Source organism: Mizuhopecten yessoensis, unplaced genomic scaffold (genome assembly GCF_002113885.1).
Source record: "Mizuhopecten yessoensis strain PY_sf001 unplaced genomic scaffold, ASM211388v2 scaffold641, whole genome shotgun sequence".
Taxonomy (NCBI): Eukaryota; Metazoa; Mollusca; class Bivalvia; order Pectinida; family Pectinidae; genus Mizuhopecten; species Mizuhopecten yessoensis.
In genome coordinates this window covers 338,916-360,198 of record NW_018403648.1, presented here as the reverse complement: position 1 = coordinate 360,198, position 21,283 = coordinate 338,916, and the positions used below count along the sequence as shown (strand labels likewise).

At 35.9% G+C, this 21,283-nt stretch overlaps 1 protein-coding gene across 1 annotated transcript in view; it reads left to right on the top strand.

Annotated features, from left to right (window-relative positions):
• LOC110451316 overlaps positions 1 to 19,281 on the top strand; it is a 27,280-nt gene extending 7,999 nt beyond the window's left edge. Inside the window, exon 2 of the mRNA XM_021499249.1 lies at positions 18,554 to 19,281. Coding sequence (XP_021354924.1) covers positions 18,554 to 18,814 — 261 coding nt within the window. The 3' untranslated portion in view covers positions 18,815 to 19,281. The remainder of the gene's footprint in view (positions 1 to 18,553) is intronic.
• Positions 19,282 to 21,283: the final 2,002 nt, after the last annotated feature.

Here is a 21,283-nt window from a genome sequence, read left to right as displayed (position 1 = left end):
AAAAAAAGACTGATATTTATATCGTGTGACTAGTACATCCCTATGATGTGACTGGTATATATATATCGTATGAAGAGTACATTCCTATGATGTGACTGATACAGTATATATATATATATCGTGTGACTAGTGCATACATATGATGTGACTGATATATATATATCGTGAGACTAGTATAAACCTATGATGTGACTGGTATATCTATATCCTGTGACTAGTATATACCTATAATGTGGCTGGGATATATATATTTCGTGTAGCTAGTATATACCTATGATGCGACTGGTATATATATATCGTGTGACTAGAATATACCTATGATGTGACTGGTATATATATATAGTGTGACTAGAGTATACATATGATGTGACTGGTATATATATATATCGTGAGACTAGTATAAACCTATGATGTGACTGGTATATATATATCGTGAGACTAGTATATACATATAATGTGACTGGTATAAATATATCGTGTGATAAGTACATACCTATGATGTGACTGATATATATATCGTGTGACTAGTGTATACCTATGATGTGACTGGTTTATATATATCGTGTGACTAGTGCATACCTATGATGTGACTGGTATATATATATAGTGTGACTAGAGTATACATATGATGTGACTGGTATATATATATATCGTGAGACTAGTATATACATATAATGTGACTGGTATAAATATATCGTGTGACAAGTACATACCTATGAGGTGACTGATATTTATATCGTGTGACTAGTACATACCTATGATGTGACTGGTATATATATATCGTGTGACTAGTATATACCTATGATGTGACTGATATATATATCGTGTAACCAGTATATTCCTATGATGTGACTGGTATATATTTATCCTGTGACAAGTACATACCTATGATGTGACTGGTATATATATATCGTGTGACTAGCATAAACCTATGATGTGACTGGTATATTTATATTCTGTGACGAGTATATACCTATGATGTGACTGGTATATATATATCGTGTGACTAGAATATACCTATGATGTGACTGGTATATATATATATCGTGTGACAAGTACATACATATAATGTGACTGGTATATCTATATCATGTGACTAGTACATACCTTTGATGTGACTGGTATATATATATCGTATGAAAAGTACATACCTATGATGTGACCGGTATATATATATCGTGTGACAAGAAAATACATATGATGTGACTAGTACATACCTATGATGTGCCTGGTATATATATATCGTGTGACTAGTGCATACCTATGATGTGACTGGTATATATATATCATGTGACAAGTACATACCTATGATGTGACTGATATATATATATCGTGTGACTAGTATATACCTATAATGTGACTGGTGTATATATACATATATCGTGTGACTAGTACATACATATGATGTGACTAGTATATATATATCGTGTGACTAGTATATAGCTATGAGGTGACTGGTATATATATATATCGTGTGACTAGTATAAACCTTTGATGTGACTGGTATTTATATATCGTGTTACTAGAATATACATATGATGTATCTGGTATATATATATATCGTGTGACTAGTATAATCCTTTGATGTGACTGGTATTTATATATCGTGTTACTAGAATATACATATGATGTGACTGGTATATATATATCATGTGACAAGTACATACATATGATGTGACTGCTTTATATATATATCGTGAGACTAGTATATACATATGATGTGACTGATATATATATATATATCGTGTGACTAGTGCATACATATGATGTGACTGATATATATATATCGTGTGTCTAGTATATACCTATGATGTGACTGATATATATATATATCGTGTGACTAGTATATGCATATGATGTGACTGTTATATATATATCGTGTGACTAGTATATGCCTATGATGTGACTGGTATATCTATATCGTGTGACTAGTACATACATATGATGTGACTAGTATATATATATCGTGTGACTAGTATATACCTATGATGCGACTGGTATATCTATATCGTGTGACTAGTACATACATATTATGTGACTAGTATATATATATCGTGTGACTAGTATATAGCTATAAGGTGACTGGTATATATATATATCGTGTGACTAGTGCATACATATGATGTGACTGATATATATATATCGTGTGACTAGTATATACCTATGATGTGACTAGTATATATATATCTTGTCACTGGTATAACCTATGATGTGACTGGTATATATCTATCGTGTGACTAGTGTATACCTATGATGTGACTGGTATATATATATATCGTGTGACTAGTATATACCTATGATGTGACTGGTATATATATATCCTGTGACGAGTTTATACCTATGATGTGACTGGTATATCTATATCGTGTGACTAGTATAAACCTATGATGTGACTGGTATTTATATATCGTGTGACTAGAATATACATATGATGTGACTGGTATATATATATCGTGTGACTAGTATGTACCTATGATGTGACTGATATATATATATCGTATGAAGAGTACATACCTATGATGTGACTGATACAGTATATATATATATATATCGTGTGACTAGTGGATACATATGATGTGACTGATATATATATATCGTGTGACTAGTGTATACCTATGATGTGACTGGTATATATATATATCGTGTGACTAGTATATACCTATGATGTGACTGATATATATATATCGTGTGACTAGTGTATACCTATGATGTGACTGGTATATATATATCGTGTGACTAGTATATACATATGATGTGACTGGTATGAATATATCGTGGGACTAGTATATACATATGATGTGACTGGTATAAATATATCGTGTGACAAGTACATACGTATGATGTGACTGATATATATATCCTGTGACGAGTATATACCTATGATGTGACTGGTATATATATATCGTGTGACTAGTATATACATATGATGTGACTGGTATATATATATCGTGTGACTAGTGCATAAATATAATCTGACTGGTATATATATATCGTGTGACTAGTATATGCATATGATGTGACTGGTATATCTATATCGTGTGACTAGTATATACCTATGATGTGACTGTTATATATATATCATGTGACAAGTACATACCTATGATGTGACTGATATATATATCCTGTGACGAGTATATACCTATGATGTGACTGGTATATATATATATCGTGTGACTAGTATATACCTATGCTGTGACTGGTATATATATATATCGTGTGACTAGTATATACCTATGATGTGATTGGTATATCTATAGCGTGTGACTAGTACATACCTATGATGTGACTGATATATATATATCGTGTGACTAGTATATGCCTATGATGTGACTGGTATATCTTTATCGTGTGACTAGTACATACCTATGATGTGACTGGTATATCTATATCCTGTTACGAGTTTATACTTATGATGTGACTGGTATATATATATCGTGTGACTAGTATATGCCTATGATGTGACTGGTATATCTATATCGTGTGACAAGTATATACCTATGATGTGATTGGTATATCTATATCGTGTGACTAGTACATACCTATGATGTGACTGGCATATCTATATCCTGTGACGAGTTTATACCTATGATGTGACTGGTATATCTATATCGTGTGACTAGTATATACCTATGATGTGACTGGAATATCTGTATCGTGTGACTAGTATATGCCTATGATGTGACTGGTATATCTTTATCGTGTGACTAGTTCATACCTATGATGTGACTGGTATATCTGTATCGTGTGACCAGTCTATACCTATGATGTGACTGGTATATCTGTATCGTGTGACTAGTACATACCTATGATGTGACTGGTATATCTATATCGTGTGACTAGTGTATACCTATGATGTGACTTGTATATCTATATCGTGTGACTAGAATATACATATGATGTGACTGGTATATATATATCGTGTGACTAGTATATACATATGATGTGACTGGTATATCTATATCGTGTGACTAGTACATGCCTATGATGTGAATGGTATATCTATATCGTTTGACTAGTGTAATGGAAAGTATTGTGGTTCGGGGGACAGCATGCCGGATAATGGAAAGTATGACGGGTCGGGAGACAGCTTGCCGGGTAATGGAAATTGTGACGGGTCGGGAGACAGCATGCCGGGTAATGGAAAGTATGACGGGGCGGGAGACAGCATGCCGGGTAATGGAAATTGTGACGGGTCGGGAGACAGCATGCCGTGTAATGGAAAGTATGACGGGTCGGGGGACAGCATGCCGGGTAATGGAAAGTATGACGGGTCGGGAGACAGCATGCCTGGTAATGGAAAGTATGACGGGTTAGGGGACAGCATGCCGGGTAATGGAAAGTATGACGGGCGGGAGACAGCATGACATATTAATGGATAGCATGGCGGTTTGGAAACAGTATGATGGGCAGTAACATCGCATGACAGGTCAGGAGGAATATGGCAGATCGGGGAAGATGACAGATCGCAAGACAAGTTTGACAACAGATTGACGGACTAAATCATAATGTGACGGGTCGGGAGACAGTGTGACGTGTCGAGAGACAGTATGCTGGGTCAAGAAACAGTATGACCGATCCGGAAGATTCTAACATGATAACAGATTACCCAATAAGCCATACATTATGTGTAGAAATAATAAACCGTCAAATACGGATTATCCCTGTTTGGGAATCTCAAAACAACCATCATAGAAAAAACCATGGCATTACAACTTCTGATGATCTAGAAAATAGAATAACTGATGTAGCCTTTTGATGTGGTGGTCAGTTTCTGTGATACTGTCCGAGCAGAACGAGCACCCATTCCAGTCATGACCGTTATCTTTAACGTTCACGCTCCGCCAATAGTTGCTATTGAACTATAGCGATGACCAAAATGTAGGGGGAAACGAGTTAAATACAGCATCCAAATTGTAGGGGGAAACGAGTTAAATACAACATCCAAATTGTAGGGGGAAACGAGTTAAATACAACATCCAAATTGTAGGGAGAAACGAGTTAAATACACATCCAAATTGTAGGGGGAAATGAGTTAAATACAGCATTCAAATTGTAGGGGGAAACGAGTTAAATACAGCATCCAAATTGTAGGGGGAAACGGGTTAAATACAACATCCAAATTGTAGGGGGAAACGAGTTAATACAACATCCAAATTGTAGGGGGAAACGAGTTAAATACAACATCCAACTTGTAGGGGGAACGAGTTAAATACAACATCTAAATTGTAGGGGGAAACGAGTTAAATACAACATCCAAATTGAAGGGGGAAACGAGTTAAATACAACATCCACATTGTAGGGGGAAACGAGTTAAATACAACATCCAGATTGTAGGGGGAAACGAGTTAAATACAACAATCAAATTGTAGGGGGAAACGAGTTAAATACAACATCCAAATTGTAGGGGGAAACGAGTTAAATACAACAATCAAATTGTAGGGGGAAACGAGTTAAATACAACATCCAAATTGTAGGGGGAAACGAGTTAAATACAACATCCAAATTGTAGGGGGAACAAGTTAAATACANTAAATACAACATCCAAATTGTAGGGGGAAACGAGTTAAATACAGCATCCAAATTGTAGGGGGAAACGAGTTAAATACAACATCCAAATTGTAGGGGGAAACGAGTTAAATACAACATCCAAATTGTAGGGGGAAACGAGTTAAATACAACATCCAAATTGTAGGGGGAAACGAGTTAAATACAACATCCAAATTGTAGGGGGAAACGAGTTAAATACAACATCCAAATTGTAGGGGGAAACGAGTTAAATACAACATCCAAATTGTAGGGGGAAACGAGTTAAATACAATTTGGATGTTGTATGGGGATACGAGTTTATGTAACAATTTAAATTTTGATTTATTCAATGACCATTTAACTGACTGTCCCTCTTATGCCTTCTCATTTGAATATGAAACAGTTTTCCATTATTTTCTTGAATGTCCATTGTAAAATGATCTCAGACTTACTTTATTTACTTCTGTTGATAAATATGGAAATCATAACCATATTGATACAAACATTTTTCTACAAGGCTGTCCTGATTGTGATGGACTAACAAACAGACAGTTACTTAATGATGTACAGTAATGTAATGGTAAATCCAGGCGTTTTAATCTCTATATGATCTAACCAGCCATGACTTTATACTTTTATACTTTTCTATTCCTATTTCCATTATACTCCACATAGAAGTAAAATTTCTGGAAAAGATCCTTTTTCAGCCTTACCTTCTGTTCTATAAATGGTAATTTTCTACGGACGTAAGAGTTTTCAGTTGAGCATGTTTGTTTGTTGTAAGATTTATTCATCAATCTGTCTTGTTTTACAATTTCCATCTTAGACATTGAATTACATATAGACTAGCTATCTGTTTGCATATAAAATTACATATTTGCACATGGACTTTTGATCAATGTCTGCCAATATCTGTGTGATTTGATAGCTATATAGCTTATATACATTGTAAAATGTTATAAAAATAAATAATAGCTGTGGAAGTGTTTTGTGTGTGATGTGAGAAGTATGAATGTATTTGTATTTCAGTTATGTTAATTATGAGTTACATCCCTTTAACTTTTGTGTTTATAATTTTAACTTCAACATTGATGTATTTATTAATTAAATCAAATCCAAAATAACAGAATCCGTTACTTTAGCCGACACTGGAGAGAATTTATATAGGCTTTGTCTATTATTCCATCTAATTGACTTGTATCAACTTTGTCAATAAAATTTGTTAAAATGAAATGACATATTCATATAAAAGGAATTTGATAATTCTAAAGAAAAAGTCAATACTACATCATCCAAAAAGTGGCTTTTCAAATGAATGAAACATAATCTAAAAGCAAAACACGAATGACGTTTATCCTTAACATCGGAAACAAATGTTCTATCGTAAATATGACGTAGGCATTCAAGGTGAGAAAAAACGGGAAAACCCAGGAGATCCTTCATACAGAAGTTGGATTTTGGTTTACAGAGACACATGTGTTACTTGAGCTGCAATTCAATAAGACAGACACGCAAGGGAATGCGATGTCACCGAGAGCAATTATCACAAATTATGATCTGATTTTACAAATTGAAATCGTGAGACTTGTATAAGACTTCCATAGTCTAAATACCCTAGTGAATATAAATCAGACAATCTCTCGATAGTTTTGGTATTAAAACCTGATTTACTGATATTAAGTCGGTAATTTGTTGGGGGAACCTGCATTATCGCAGTCGTTGAATCCATTAGATATAAAAAAAAGTTTAGAATCTCATTGTTGCGGATGCGGTATGATCATGAAAAGAATATAAGGTATCGTGGATACATTTGCTTAAACCTACACACACACCTACACATTACGACTTGGCAACATACCTAAGATAGTAGTCATCTCTACTTCCTACACCATTTCATTCGGAATTCTTACAAATAGCATGGTGTTTACCTGACGTATGCTACACCACATTCAGAGAATGTTCCCGTTAGCCATCTGGGAAGAATTCAAATTCGACCTGCAGTACCCATTTCAAAACAATGCATCTTTTTCTCACATTTCCTTGCGTTATGACCTGTTTTAATTCATTCAACTTGACACGCTTGCCATGTATCAGTTTAATATTTACATCTTTCCCTTCTTGAGTAAATTCAGACTGCGTATAAATTAGTGTATACGCGGTGAAGTAACTTTCGCAGATAAAGATAATCTTTCAATATGGCGCCGCACAACTTTTGATATTACTTCAAGGCATTGCAACTTCACGGTTCAGCGATAATAGAATATTACATTTAATCCTGTAAAAACACATTTTAAAAACCACATACGAAACACCAGGTACAGAAAAATACAAAAACATATTAAGGAAACTGTTAATGCTGATGTATTCCGCCTCCCATGGATGCACATCTAACCTGTCTTGTCCGTTAAGTAAATAATAGTGGTTTCATTTTGGAATATCAACCGCGTCACTACCAGATCAATATTTTCATATGTACACAACAGTCACGATAAAAATGAGAAAATAACTCGAATGACAAATTGATACAATCAATAGTTTTCAAAAGAAAAACAAAACGGAAAGTTATCAAATGAAAAATAATGTTGTTCACTTTGTGTTTTCTTAGTCATCTCACATATCGATGTTAATTCACTGGCATGGTATATGCCTATTAACCATACTGTAATTGGCAACAGAAATACTCAATAGATGTCTTCTCTGTATTAGATACCGATCCATAAGAACAAACCAAGACAATGTCAACAATGGTGGTACGATAATGCTGTGGCATAAAGTAAGTGTTTTCCCGCACAGGTACAAAGACATCGATGCATTTTAACAAAATTATTAGAGAGAGCAGTTATGGGAGTTTGCGTACAGTGTAACATTAAATGGTAAACCAACGTGTACAGTTAATTAGAGAGAGCAGTTATGGGAGTTAGCGTACAGTGTAACATTAAATGGCAAACCAACTTGTACAGTTGATTAGAGAGAACAGTTATGGGTGTTAGCGTACAGTGTTACATTTAATGGTAAACCAACGGGTGCAGTTGATTAGGGAGAGCAGTTATGGGAGTTTGCGTACAGTGTAACATTAAATGGCAAACCAGCGTGTACAGTTGATTAGAGAGAGTAGTTATGGGTGTTAGCGTACAGTCTAACATTTAATGGTAAACCAACTTGTACAGTTGATTACAGAGAGCAGTTATGGTTGTTAGCGTACAGTGTAACATTAAATGGTAAACCAACGTGCACAGTTGATTAGAGAGAGCAGGTATGGGTGTTAGCGTACAGTGTTACATTTAATGGTAAACCAACGCGTACAGTTGATTAGAGAGAGCAGATATGGGAGTTAGCGTACAGAGTTACATTTAATTGTAAACCAACGTGTACAGTCGATTACAGAGAGCAGTTATGAGAGTTAGCGTAGAGTGTAACATTTAATGGTAAAGCAACGTGTACAGTTGATTAGAGAAAGCAGTTATGGGAGTTAGCGTAAAGTGTACCATTAAATGGCAAACCAACGTGTACAGTTGATTACAGAGAGCAGTTATGAGAGGTAGCGTACAGTGTAACATTTAATCGTAAACCAACGTGTACATTTGATTAGAGAGAGCAGTTATTGGAGTTAGCGTACAGTGTAACAGTTAATCGTAAACCAACGTGTACAGTTGGTTAGAGAGAGCAGTTATGGGTGTACGCGTACAGTGTAACATTTAATCGTAAACCAACGTGTACAGTTGGTTAGAGAGAGCAGTTATGGGTGTTAGCGTACAGTATAACATTTAATGGTAAACCAACGTGAACAGTTGATTAGAGAGAGCAGTAATGGGAGTTAGCGTACAGTGTACCATTTAATGGTAAACCAACGTGGACAGTTGATTAGAGAGAGCAGGTATGGGTGTTAGCGTACAGTGTAACATTCAATGGTAAACCAACGTGTATAGTTGATTAGAGAGAGCAGTTATTTGTGTTAGCGTACAGTGTAACATTTAATTGTAAACCAACGTGTACAGTTGGTTAGAGAGAGCAGTTATGGGTGTTCGCGTACAGTGTAACATTTAATTGTAACCCAACGTGTACAGTTGATTCGAGAGAGCAGTTATGGGTGTTAGCGTACAGTGTCACATTTAATGGCAAACCAACGTGTGCAGTTGATTAGAGAGAGCAGTAATGGGAGTTAGCGTACAGTGTTACATTTAATGGTAAACCAACGTGTCTAGTTGATTAGAGAGAGCAGTTATAGGTGTTAGCGTACAGTGTAACATTCAATGGTAAACCAACGTGTATAGTTGATTAGAGAAAGCAGTTATGGGAGTTAGCGTAAAGTGTACCATTAAATGGCAAACCAACGTGTACAGTTGGTTAGAGAGAGCAGTTATGGGAGTTATCGTACAGCGTAACATTTAATGGTAAACCAACTTGTACAGTTGATTAGAGAGAACAGTTATGGGTGTTAGCGTACAGTGTTACATTTAATGGTAAACCAACGCGTACAGTTGATTAGAGAGAGCAGGTATGGGTGTTAGCGTACAGTGTAACATTCAATGGTAAACCAACGTGTATAGTTGATTAGAGAGAGCAGTTATGGGACTTTGCGTACAGTGTAACATTAAATGGCAAACCAGCGTGTACAGTTGATTAGAGAGTGCAGTAATGGGAGTTAGCGTACAGTGTAACAGTTAATCGTAAACCAACGTGTACAGTTGGTTAGAGAGAGCAGTTATGGGACTTTGCGTACAGTGTAACATTAAATGGCAAACCAGCGTGTACAGTTGATTAGAGAGAACAGTTATGGGAGTTAGCGTACAGTGTTACATTTAATTGTGAACCAACGTGTACGGTTGATTACAGAGAGCAGTTATGGGTGTTAGCGTTCAGTGTAACATTTAATGGTAACCAACGTGTACAGTTGATTAGAGGGAGCAGTTATGGGAGTTAGCGTAAAGTGTACCATTAAATGGCAAACCAACGTGTACAGTTGATTAGCGAGAGCAGTTATGGGAGTTAGCGTACAATGTAACATTTAATGGTAAACCAACGCGTACAGTTGATTAGAGAGAGCGGTTATGGGAGTTAGCGTACAGTGTTACATTTAATGGTAAACCAACGTGTGCAGTTGATTAGAGAGAACAGTTATGGGAGTTAGCGTACAGTGTTACATTTAATTGTGAACCAACGTGTACGGTTGATTACAGAGAGCAGTTATGAGAGTTAGCGTACAGTGTAACATTTGATGGTAAACCAACGTGTACAGCTGATTAGAGAGAGCAGTTATGGAAGTTAGCGTACAGTGTAACATTAAATGGCAAACCAGCGTGTACAGTTGATTAGAGAGTGCAGTTATGGGAGTTAGCGTACAGTGTTACATTTAATTGTAAACCAACGTGTACAGTTGATTACAGAGAGCAGTTATGAGAGTTAGCGTACAGTGTAACATTTAATGGTAAACCAACGTGTACAGTTGATTAGAGAGAGCAGTTATGGGTGTTAGCGTACAGTGTAACATTTAATGAAGAGCACTTGGTCGTTTACTAACATGCATTGTCAGACAGGATGTATCTTGCTAAAGAAAACCCGCTTTGAAAATTATATTTCCGTAAGACGTCCGTTGTGTGCATGACTACTTTAGGCTCACATTAAGACTACATATAGATAATTTCCCACGAGCAAGATATATGCAAATTGTTCATAGTTAAACTATATTTCTTACATTGGACAAAAGCTCGACGAAATTTAAGACATGTAATGAATTTACGTCCATGGACAGGGAGGACAAAATACCCAAACAACAGTACTTCAATTGTAACCTCTTACTAGAATGATTTACTTACTATGAAAAACCTTTTTAAACATTAACTTATGTTCCCCTGTCAAGTTTCAACATCAGTGATCTGTCAAGTAAAATCCAGTCTAGTCGAAAATAATCTTTTAAATTGTTGACCAAACCCTGCTATAAATGCCAAATTATTATAAATAAATACAATTGAGACGTTAGAAATCGACAGTTATTACCGACAGGTAAGTGTGAAGGGCGTAACGACCTCGTGATGTTACAGCCCTGTCAGTAAAGGCACAAGGCCATGGGCTGCTCGATATGTATCTATGGTGTCGGATGCCCTTGTTCAGATTCGTGAATGGGCGTGGCGTCTTAATCTACGTGCTGGTCAGACAGATCACGTGGATCTGCATGTTTGGATCTACCCTGCTGTATATGGAATATTGGAAGACTTTTATATCAGCACCCTGTAGTCCAATCCCCTATCTACCGGCACAACAACTAATTGTGTAATGCAAGCGTAATGAGAACACGTTTAAAATGCATACAGAATTTTGCTGAAAGAACAATTTTATTTTATCAGTTCCAAGTATTTTTTTATACATCCACCAAAAATGTGTAGAAATACATTTTGAAACGAAACGGTTAGGAGGGGGTCAAGGATGTTGAGAGCTTTCAATCCATTTCCTTTTCTCATTTACAATTATAGGAGAATCGGAGGGGACAGTTTTACTGAGTCTTGATGTAACCCTAAAAGTATAACCATACTCCCTACACACCAGAATCATCTTCCTGACAATTACAGGAACATTGTTGGCTGTCAAGTTCACAGGATAATCACTAGAAAAAGTACATAGCAAGGAAATATCTATTATAAATCAAGTATTTGATGTAGACAGCCAATCAAATAAACATTTCACTTTATCAAACGGTCATACTAAAGGTCAGAAGCATGAAAGTCCTGGTCCAAAGCATTCCGAATCGTACGTTTCATGGAAAGGTACTTACAAACCCATAGTTCTAACATTACCAATATACAAAGTTTGGCTCACACTTAACCTATTATTATGTTGACCCTGCAAGAAGAAGTGCAAGATACAAGACTACAACCTACCTAGGGGACCGATAGCCCATCGGCAGAGTCAACCACCTTGTTTAGCATAATAATCATTAGAAAAACGAGGAAATACAATAAGAGAAACGTGACCTTATTTGGTATCAAGTCGAGGCACTTCCTTGACAAGGCCGTTCCCAAAGGACCTTTTACCATTATTGAAATTACACTCAAGACTATACGCAACAATCGACACAGTATCGTGTGTTATGAGACAAATTCGTATCTTTTGAAGAAAGCGTAGATCACGGTCTCTCGGTGATCGTGACAATCGCCCAGACCGATACTTCACAAGCATGAGATTAGGTTCTCTATCAGCCAATCATTATGGTGTACTTAACATTTTGGACCGCTAAAATCGAAAGGGTAACGGAAATGGGACGTCCTATTGATTGTGTTACATGTCCCTTTATGTGTCTTTCAAATATTTACTCGTCTTATCAACGCTAGGCATTCTTTGTCGTTTTAGAGTTGATGGGGCATTTACAAAATCAGTCAATCAATCAATCAATCAAAATAACCAACTAATTAAAAAAACAATCCGTAATCAACCAATCAATCAAGAACAAAATTACTCAACCAAACAATAGTAATCAATCAATTAACCAACCATTCAACAAATCTTTAACCAACCAATCAACTTATGAATCAATAAGTAATCAAATTATAGGCAAATAAACGAATAAATCCGTTATCAAACAATCAACAAATATTCATATAATCAATAAACCTGTCAATGAATTATAGATCGAATTTAATAGTCTTAGCTCCTGTTTTACTGAAAACTAAATGGCACTTATATCTGGTTTGGTCTGAAAACAATGAGAGAAACTATTTTAGATTTTATTAAAATAAAAATAAAAAATAGTCGATACACTGAAATATTAATTATCGTTGAGAACAAGTAATTTAATTTGGTTTAGCCAAGGTCTCGTTATCTGACCTCTGTACAGTGACGTCACTGACACGGTCTGGTAAACATTAGCCCTATCTATCTAACGTCAATTACATCAGTATTCTGTCTGTAGCTGCAGATATATTACGGATGTCACACGCCGAGGTCAACTGTCTAATAGCCAGGACATGTTAGTGATACGGCATTCGGAACACCTAGCCCCGATTTGACACAATTGGCCGAGGTGTTCCGAATGAGTGATACGGGTGTCTCAAAGGATCATCGTCCCAACCTTGACCAGGAAAGATGTTATAAGGGATTAAGGATGGGTTGGCTTCACGGGTGTGATCTCGTGACTTAAAAGTGTTGTTACGAGATTTCAGATTTTCAAGTAAATATGTTTCTATCATTTTAACGTACATCTGTTAAACATGTCTTCAAATAAAATGATGTCATTTATCTACAGCTATTCGCCGTTTCCTTGCTCTTTCTGTATCAAAAAGGAACTGGAATTGGAATTAGTGGCTGTAGTACCGTAACAACCGGATGTACACGAACAATAGCACTATATACATTAGATTTCATGTTGTTTTGAATTTATTTTCCTGATCATGTTTTTTTTCTTTCAATAAAAATCAGCAATACCTTAGGTTCTGTACACCATAATAAATAGCGTTAGTGGATTTTTGAGATAGTATACTCAATGACCCGGAAGTCTAATAAAGTCAAATATACGAGTTTTTTCTAATGGAGTTTTTTTTTTTTGGTCTTGTCAAACGTAATCTGAAAACAATATCTTCTACGCTTGTCGAAAAATACTGTTTTGGTCCCAATCCTTCTTTTTCCTTATTTAATTCCGGCGCTTGTCAAAACAGTTATCATAGAACGCTAGCACTTGTTCCCTCATTTGGTGTACAGGTCTCGATGGTTTCAATAACCCAACACTTCCTTCTATTTAAGAAAGGAATTATAAAGATTCAAGTTGATTTCCTGATCGTGATTTCTTTCGTTCAGTAAAAATCAGCAAAACCTTAGGTTCTCTCTGTCACAATGCAATTATAATGATCATGGAAAAGGTCACATCAAATATACGTGGGGGGTTTCTGATATACATTTATTTCTTGTCTTGTCAGACCTTGAGAGTAATCGGAAAACAATATCTTCTACGCTTGACGGAAAAAAAATGTTTTGGTTCCGATCGGTTTTTTCTTCCTTATTTAATTCCGGCGCTTGTCAAAACAGTTATCATAGAACGCGAGCACTTGTTCCCTCATTTGGTTTACAAGTTTTGATGGTTTCAATAACCCAGCACTTCCCTCTATTTAAGAAAGCAATTATAATGATTCAAATGTTTTTTTCTTAAACTCACGATGATATGTGACCAGCTGCTTACCAACAAATACGTAACCACGAATATATTTGTAAGCAAATCTGTATTATACGAAATATAACTTAAAAATATGGCATTTATCCTGAAGTGTATAATCAGAACAGATCCTTTACAATAAGTGTATGTGTAGATCGATTACGTTTAGTCGGTACCTTGATATTTGGACCAAGTTTACGTTTTATTGCCAGTTTAAACGTCTTGAATAACAAGCAAAAGGGGTTCCAAATTGTCCCCCAGAGTAAAACAACTACACGATTTGAAATAGTTCACACGAACAGCAAAGCGCTTCGCGTCAATCTCAAGTGCTTTTATATTCCTTACGTGGTATGTATTTAAGATGAGATCTTTGCTTTAATTGGATCCGCTCTACATGTAAAACTTTAAACCATTTCTGTAACACCATATGTTGCTTTCTTAAAATGCTCGAACTTCCGGTTGAAGCTGTAATTTCAGAACATGAAGAGAAAAAGAGGTGTTTTTAACATTTTTTAACATATGAGCGAGACATATTCCCTAACATTTGCAAAATGTCAGGCTTAATCATGTCGTATCAAGTATTGCAAAATTGTAAATACACTTATTTTAAATTTAATATTTGAATTCAAAATATTCAATATTTGAATTGACAAATGAAATTAATATGTCAGATTTCGACTGAAAACAAATTCACATTCTTCAACAAACCTTGAATGCACGCGCTCTTTAAAACACACTACTTTAAAAAACCCAAATATACAAACTCGATCTTTGAACAACCCTGAATAAATACACACACTTTGCAACAATATACACATTTACGAGCAAACCCGAATATACAAACAAATAAACAACCCCTTATATACCGTGACTTTCTAAAACGAACCCCTAATACACACACACTTCAACTTAATATTCTGTAATTACTTAAAAAGATATTCTTACTTAATCCAAAACTAGCACAAGAATGCAGGAGTCATGAAGTTTACTCTGACAGCTTACCCAAAACCAATGGTCATTTGATTATCTGTGAATAGACATAAGCTGATCAGGGGAATGTTGTAATATTTCTTATCTTTCCATGGAAAGGTCTGAATTATACAGTAATGGTCATTTGATAAATACAACTTATGAAAGGGGATAAGCTATGATCGTAATTCTTATGTAGCAGTGATGGTCATTTGATAAAGATTACCCATGAAAGAGGATTCGCTATTAACACATATTTCTATTTTGAGGGGGTTAAAGTGACATGACGTGCAGGCAGTACGCTCCACCTGGTAATTGTTAGCGAGATGATATTGAGGAGCAGCATGTCCGACAATGCACCGATGTAATAGACATTTTAAGTTAAGCACTCTGGTAAGGAACGAAGCAGGAATGTCCTGAAGTCGAGGTGAATGTATAAATGTGCTGCACTCGTGGTTCAGAAAAGATGACCCGTCGCTTTAGACCCCTGCTGAGACCTGTTGTAGTGTTATCTTTGAGTTAATCTCAGTATTATCTGCAGTATTACCCCCAACGGCCTTGTCCAGCGATAACTTCGGACATTCCTCAAGCTTTTAGATATTGATCATATGACCGGAAATAGTGACCAACAATTCGTGAGCATCGGAAATATGTCGAATTAAACGACCACTCCATTTTTACAATATACATGTATGTTAAGTAGGGAAGTTAACTAGTAATCAAAATATCCGGAACAACAATCGTCAGTCTCAGTAAATAGAGTAATTATATAAGTATTGATACTTTCTCTTAATACAAAATTTTCATTTAAGGATTCACTTTTTGACGGGAAATACATTTATGGTCAGGAATGGATTTGTGGGGATATCATATCATATAACAAACACTGGTTTGTATTGGTAATCGATACTTGTCAGGCCAGTTCCCGGCTCCTTTAAAATTAATTAGAAAATATATGGTACGTATTGGCTTAACAGGTAGAACGTTCTTCATAGTTAAATATCTACACAGGTAGGAGATACTATGAAGTTACACACCTGTACAGATTAAATACCTCGTGATACGTATAGATTACAACCGTACATCTGAGAGTGTTATCCAATAAGGTACTTTGCCCTAAACTCCAAAGTATTTGATTGGTCGAAGGTTGGCAAAGCAACGATATTAAGAAACTCATTCAGGATTTTTATATCACTTTGAAACTGTCGTGAGAACTTACCAGACTGTAACCACACCGTGTGACTCTACTCCCGGGAAAATTTATCAGAACATATATTGGGATCTAACTTACTAACTGTACACAGGTAATGCACCTCCAAATGTGTCCTTAAAACGATTTTAGACCATTCTATTATTTTCGTTGTGTTAAATTATATAAGTAGATATTGAGTTAATCGTGTCGTTGGCTAACTGTGTAACTCTGATTTCTATTACGTAAGATGCTGTATATGGCAGATATTGAGTTAATCGTGTCGTGGGCTAACTGTGTAACTCTGATATCTATTAGGTAAGATGCTGCATATGGTAGATATTGAGTTAATCGTCTCGTTGGCTGACTGTGTAACTCTGATATCTATTACGTAAGATGCTGTTTATGGTAGATATTGAGTTGATCGTGTCGTTGGCTAACTGTGTGACTCTGATATCTATTAGGTAAGATGATGTATATGGTAGATATTGAGTTAATCCTGTCGTTGGCTAACTGTGTAACTCGGATATCTTTAAATATAATGTATAGAGTCTAGTAGGGATTGATCCAATTCTATTAGGTAAGATGCTGTATATGGTAGATACTGAGTTAATCGTGTCGTTGGCTGACCGTGTAACTCTGATATCTATTAGGAAAGATGCTGTATATGGTAGATATTGCGTTAATCGTGTCGTTGGCTGACTGTGTAACTCTGATACCTATAACGTAAGATGCTGTATATGGTGGATATTGAGTTAATCGTGTCGTTTGCTAACTGTGTAACTCTGATATCTATTAAGTAAGATGCTGTATATGGTAGATACTGAGTTAATCGTGTCGTTGGCTGACCGTGTAACTCTGATATCTATTAGGAAAGATGCTGTATATGGTAGATATGGAGTTAATCGTGTCGTTGGCTAACTGTGTAACTCGGATATCTATTAGGTAAGATGCTGTATAGGGTAGATATTGAGTTAATCGTGTCCTTGGCTGACTGTGTAACTCTGATACCTATAACGTAAGATGCTGTATATGGTAGATATTGAGTCGATCGTGTCGTTGGCTAACTGTGTAACTCTGATTTCTATTACGTAAGATGCTGTATATGGCAGATATTGAGTTAATCGTGTCGTTTGCTAACTGTGTAACTCTGATATCTATTAGCTAAGATGCTGTATATGGTAGATACTGAGTTAATCGTGTCGTTGGCTGGCTGTGTAACTCTGATATCTATTACGTAGGATGCTGTATATGGTAGATATTGAGTTAATCGTGTCGTTGGCTGACTGTGTAACTCGGATATCTTTAAATATAATGTATAGAGTCTAGTAGGGATTGATCCAATCGTTTATATTACAGTGGAAATATCAGTAGCGTAACCCTGAATTTACCGACATCTCACTTTCATGAAATGTACATGTTAATTAAACAAGTTAGTCGCAGACGTTAAGTAATGACCAATTATCGGAACGCACCAGAGGTTCTGCCACAATGACACTGACGTGACGTCAAACTGCCATTAGTTATTTGTAAAAACTTGATATCAGATAATCCCATGGATGCTCAAGTTTTGTGGAACTTTCATCCCCTAATCATGGTCCTAATAAATTTGCTTCAGTCCTATTTTTACATACGGGTCATATCCGGCATCATATCTTTGTCCAAGACGACGATGTCGATAAAAAAGAAATGTATGTACAACACACCTTATCAGTTTCCATTTTTGTTAATTGCAGATGAAATACACAGCTCTCCTGACGGTGGTAACGGTTACCCTTTACCTGACGTGCACGTGTGTGGACGGTCGCATCATTGCCCGGCGCGGCTTCATCATAGACCGACAGTTCGAGGACAGCAAGTGTGCGTACGACGATAGCTACAACACCATTTGCTACGGATGTGGGCGACAGTTCAGCAGTGTAGAACTTTTCACAGAGTGTTGCAACGAAGAAAGTCAAGTGGCGCGATTCTGTAGTAGAATATATGGAAGAAGATGACGATAGTTACGGCATCATCGTCTAAACAAACATGGGGCAGTGCAAGATCTTTATGACATAAAAAATATTTATAGCAAAAACGTGATTTAGTGTTGAATGAGGGAGGACGTTAAATTAGCGTTTTTCACGAGGAGCATCACATGCTGCGCAGGCATTCGTGATCGAGGGATAGAAGAATACAGGGTTATATTCTCGCATATGAATCTGAGACAGGAACCAGTAACGGAGGACATAATCTCGTCTGGCAAGTACATCGTACTTGTACGTTATGTTAAAAGACATTTGGGATTGACTTTTTCTAAAATAAGCATTTCGTGAAATTATAGAATCTGAAATTTTTTATTCTCTTACTTGTATTCAAGGTGAGCCAGGACGTTTTGGGTGCTCGCTGTTATCTCGTCTGATAATTGTTGGAATGCCATGGAAAAAATGTTTTATTTTATTTTATACATTAAAGTTTAACTCATTTTTGTACTTCTGTGTTGTCTTAAAACATGTAACAGAACACCAACACCTACGACGATGATTGTCCACTCTTAATATCAGTAGTTGTGGTTACTGTAAGTCACTTGTGATTCGGCAGATATCTATTATACATGAATTTCTGAGATATCGAGGATATTCAATAGTTTCCGGCTGAATATCGGTCTTGCAACAGGAATTGGTTAACAGGCAAAGTCTATAAAAGCCCTCTCTTCAAATATATAAAAATGTTATGATTTCTAATAAAAGGACTAATTTAATGTTATTTTGTGGCGCCAAAATGACTGCCAGTTGTTGTAGTTGTAACACAATATTAGGTTTACCTCAAATACCAGTCAGATCGTCCTCGGTTGCTCAAATGATGATAAACTTGGAACTAGTGGTTAGTGAAAAAATCAAATTGTTGCCAAGAGGAAGTTGCGGTTTTCAAACCGAAATAAATCCTCAAAGCACATCCATGTTATTTGTCTGAACCATTCAATAGCCGTGAAATGATATCAGATGTTTTGATTTTTGTTATTTTCATGTCTGAACATTTTGCTTACCACATGTTTACTCTAACCAACCTTTGAGCAACCATGGCCCTGCGCATCGTACATGAAAAGGTAGTCCGAATTATTCTGACGTTTTATCATACAGTACTGGAATTGTGTATATTATGAACCGTGCCGCTACACAGAACCAATCATTGTGGCTATAAACCTCAGGGACTAAGAAATCCTCCAGCAGAGTCTACCACCTTGTATCTTGATTAATGTAACTCTCTCACACACTGGTAACACATACATGTGATTTCACACGAGTTAAAAATGAAAGTTACCTTATATCAGTTTTAGGGCCATGACTATTTTTATTATGCATTAATGATATAAACATTAATGAACAATAAATAGCAATACGAATGGCCCAAATACCGACTCTTGCGGAACACATGCGTGCAAGATCAATTCATGACAATTCTCGGCTCCAACCATTTGGGTCAGATGACAACCATTTCAAATTATTATCCCATATATAATATCTTTAACCTTATACATTATATCGTCGTACTAAACACTATCACGGAAACCCATTCTGTCTCCCTTAACTTTGTCCAGATGTCTACCGATTTGTTAATTTATATAATTGGTATACAGTTCAATGTTACAATAACTCATTCTCTTAAATAATATTTTTATTACTTTCACATTTCTAATCAGTTTTGCAATACGTCAACCCCATATTAAGAAAGAAAATACTTGATTTCGAATAAACGTCTAGTAGCGTCCCGAATTAAGAAAAGCACTCGATTTCTAAAGGAGGCCTGAGTATTGTTTTATTAGCCTTACAATACTGACATTTTCTATATCTTGTTTTCAGTCTAATTTCATTAGCCACACAAATTGTTTCATAAGGTCTAATAGTAACTGCTTTATTTGGTACAAATACATACAATCGCAGAAATGGTATTCGTTTGTTTGGAAGAACATTATATATTTCACGAGTCTGCCAGTACGAGTGAAAATAAAGAAATCTGTATTTTTTCTAAATATGAACCTTCGGTTACCCATACCACTTTAGTGATGTCCCAGTGCCTCTCAGCGGGGAAACGTACTGTAATGATTACCATGTATCTGTCAAAGAATATCTCTATATTGATGAACCTTTAACATATGATTAGCATAATTACTGTAATAGATATCCGTTACGCTTTAGATACATTTTATTAAGTAAAAGTTATCTTCAACGAGTCATCAATTTCATGCTCAATCAGCGGTTAACAAATTAACCTTATCGTTAATAGAGGAAACATAAGTATCTACTCAGAGGTCAAGCTTTATAACTTGTGGAGGTCAATTCGACATCTGACCTGAGCATGTTATCTTGACGCTGGGTCATAAAGCACTTACCAACGAAATACCTATATTAATATAGTTTACTTATTTTACATCAAAATTTCATCAGATTTGATTAACAGTTAACAAGAACTGGGGTGGGGTGGGCGGG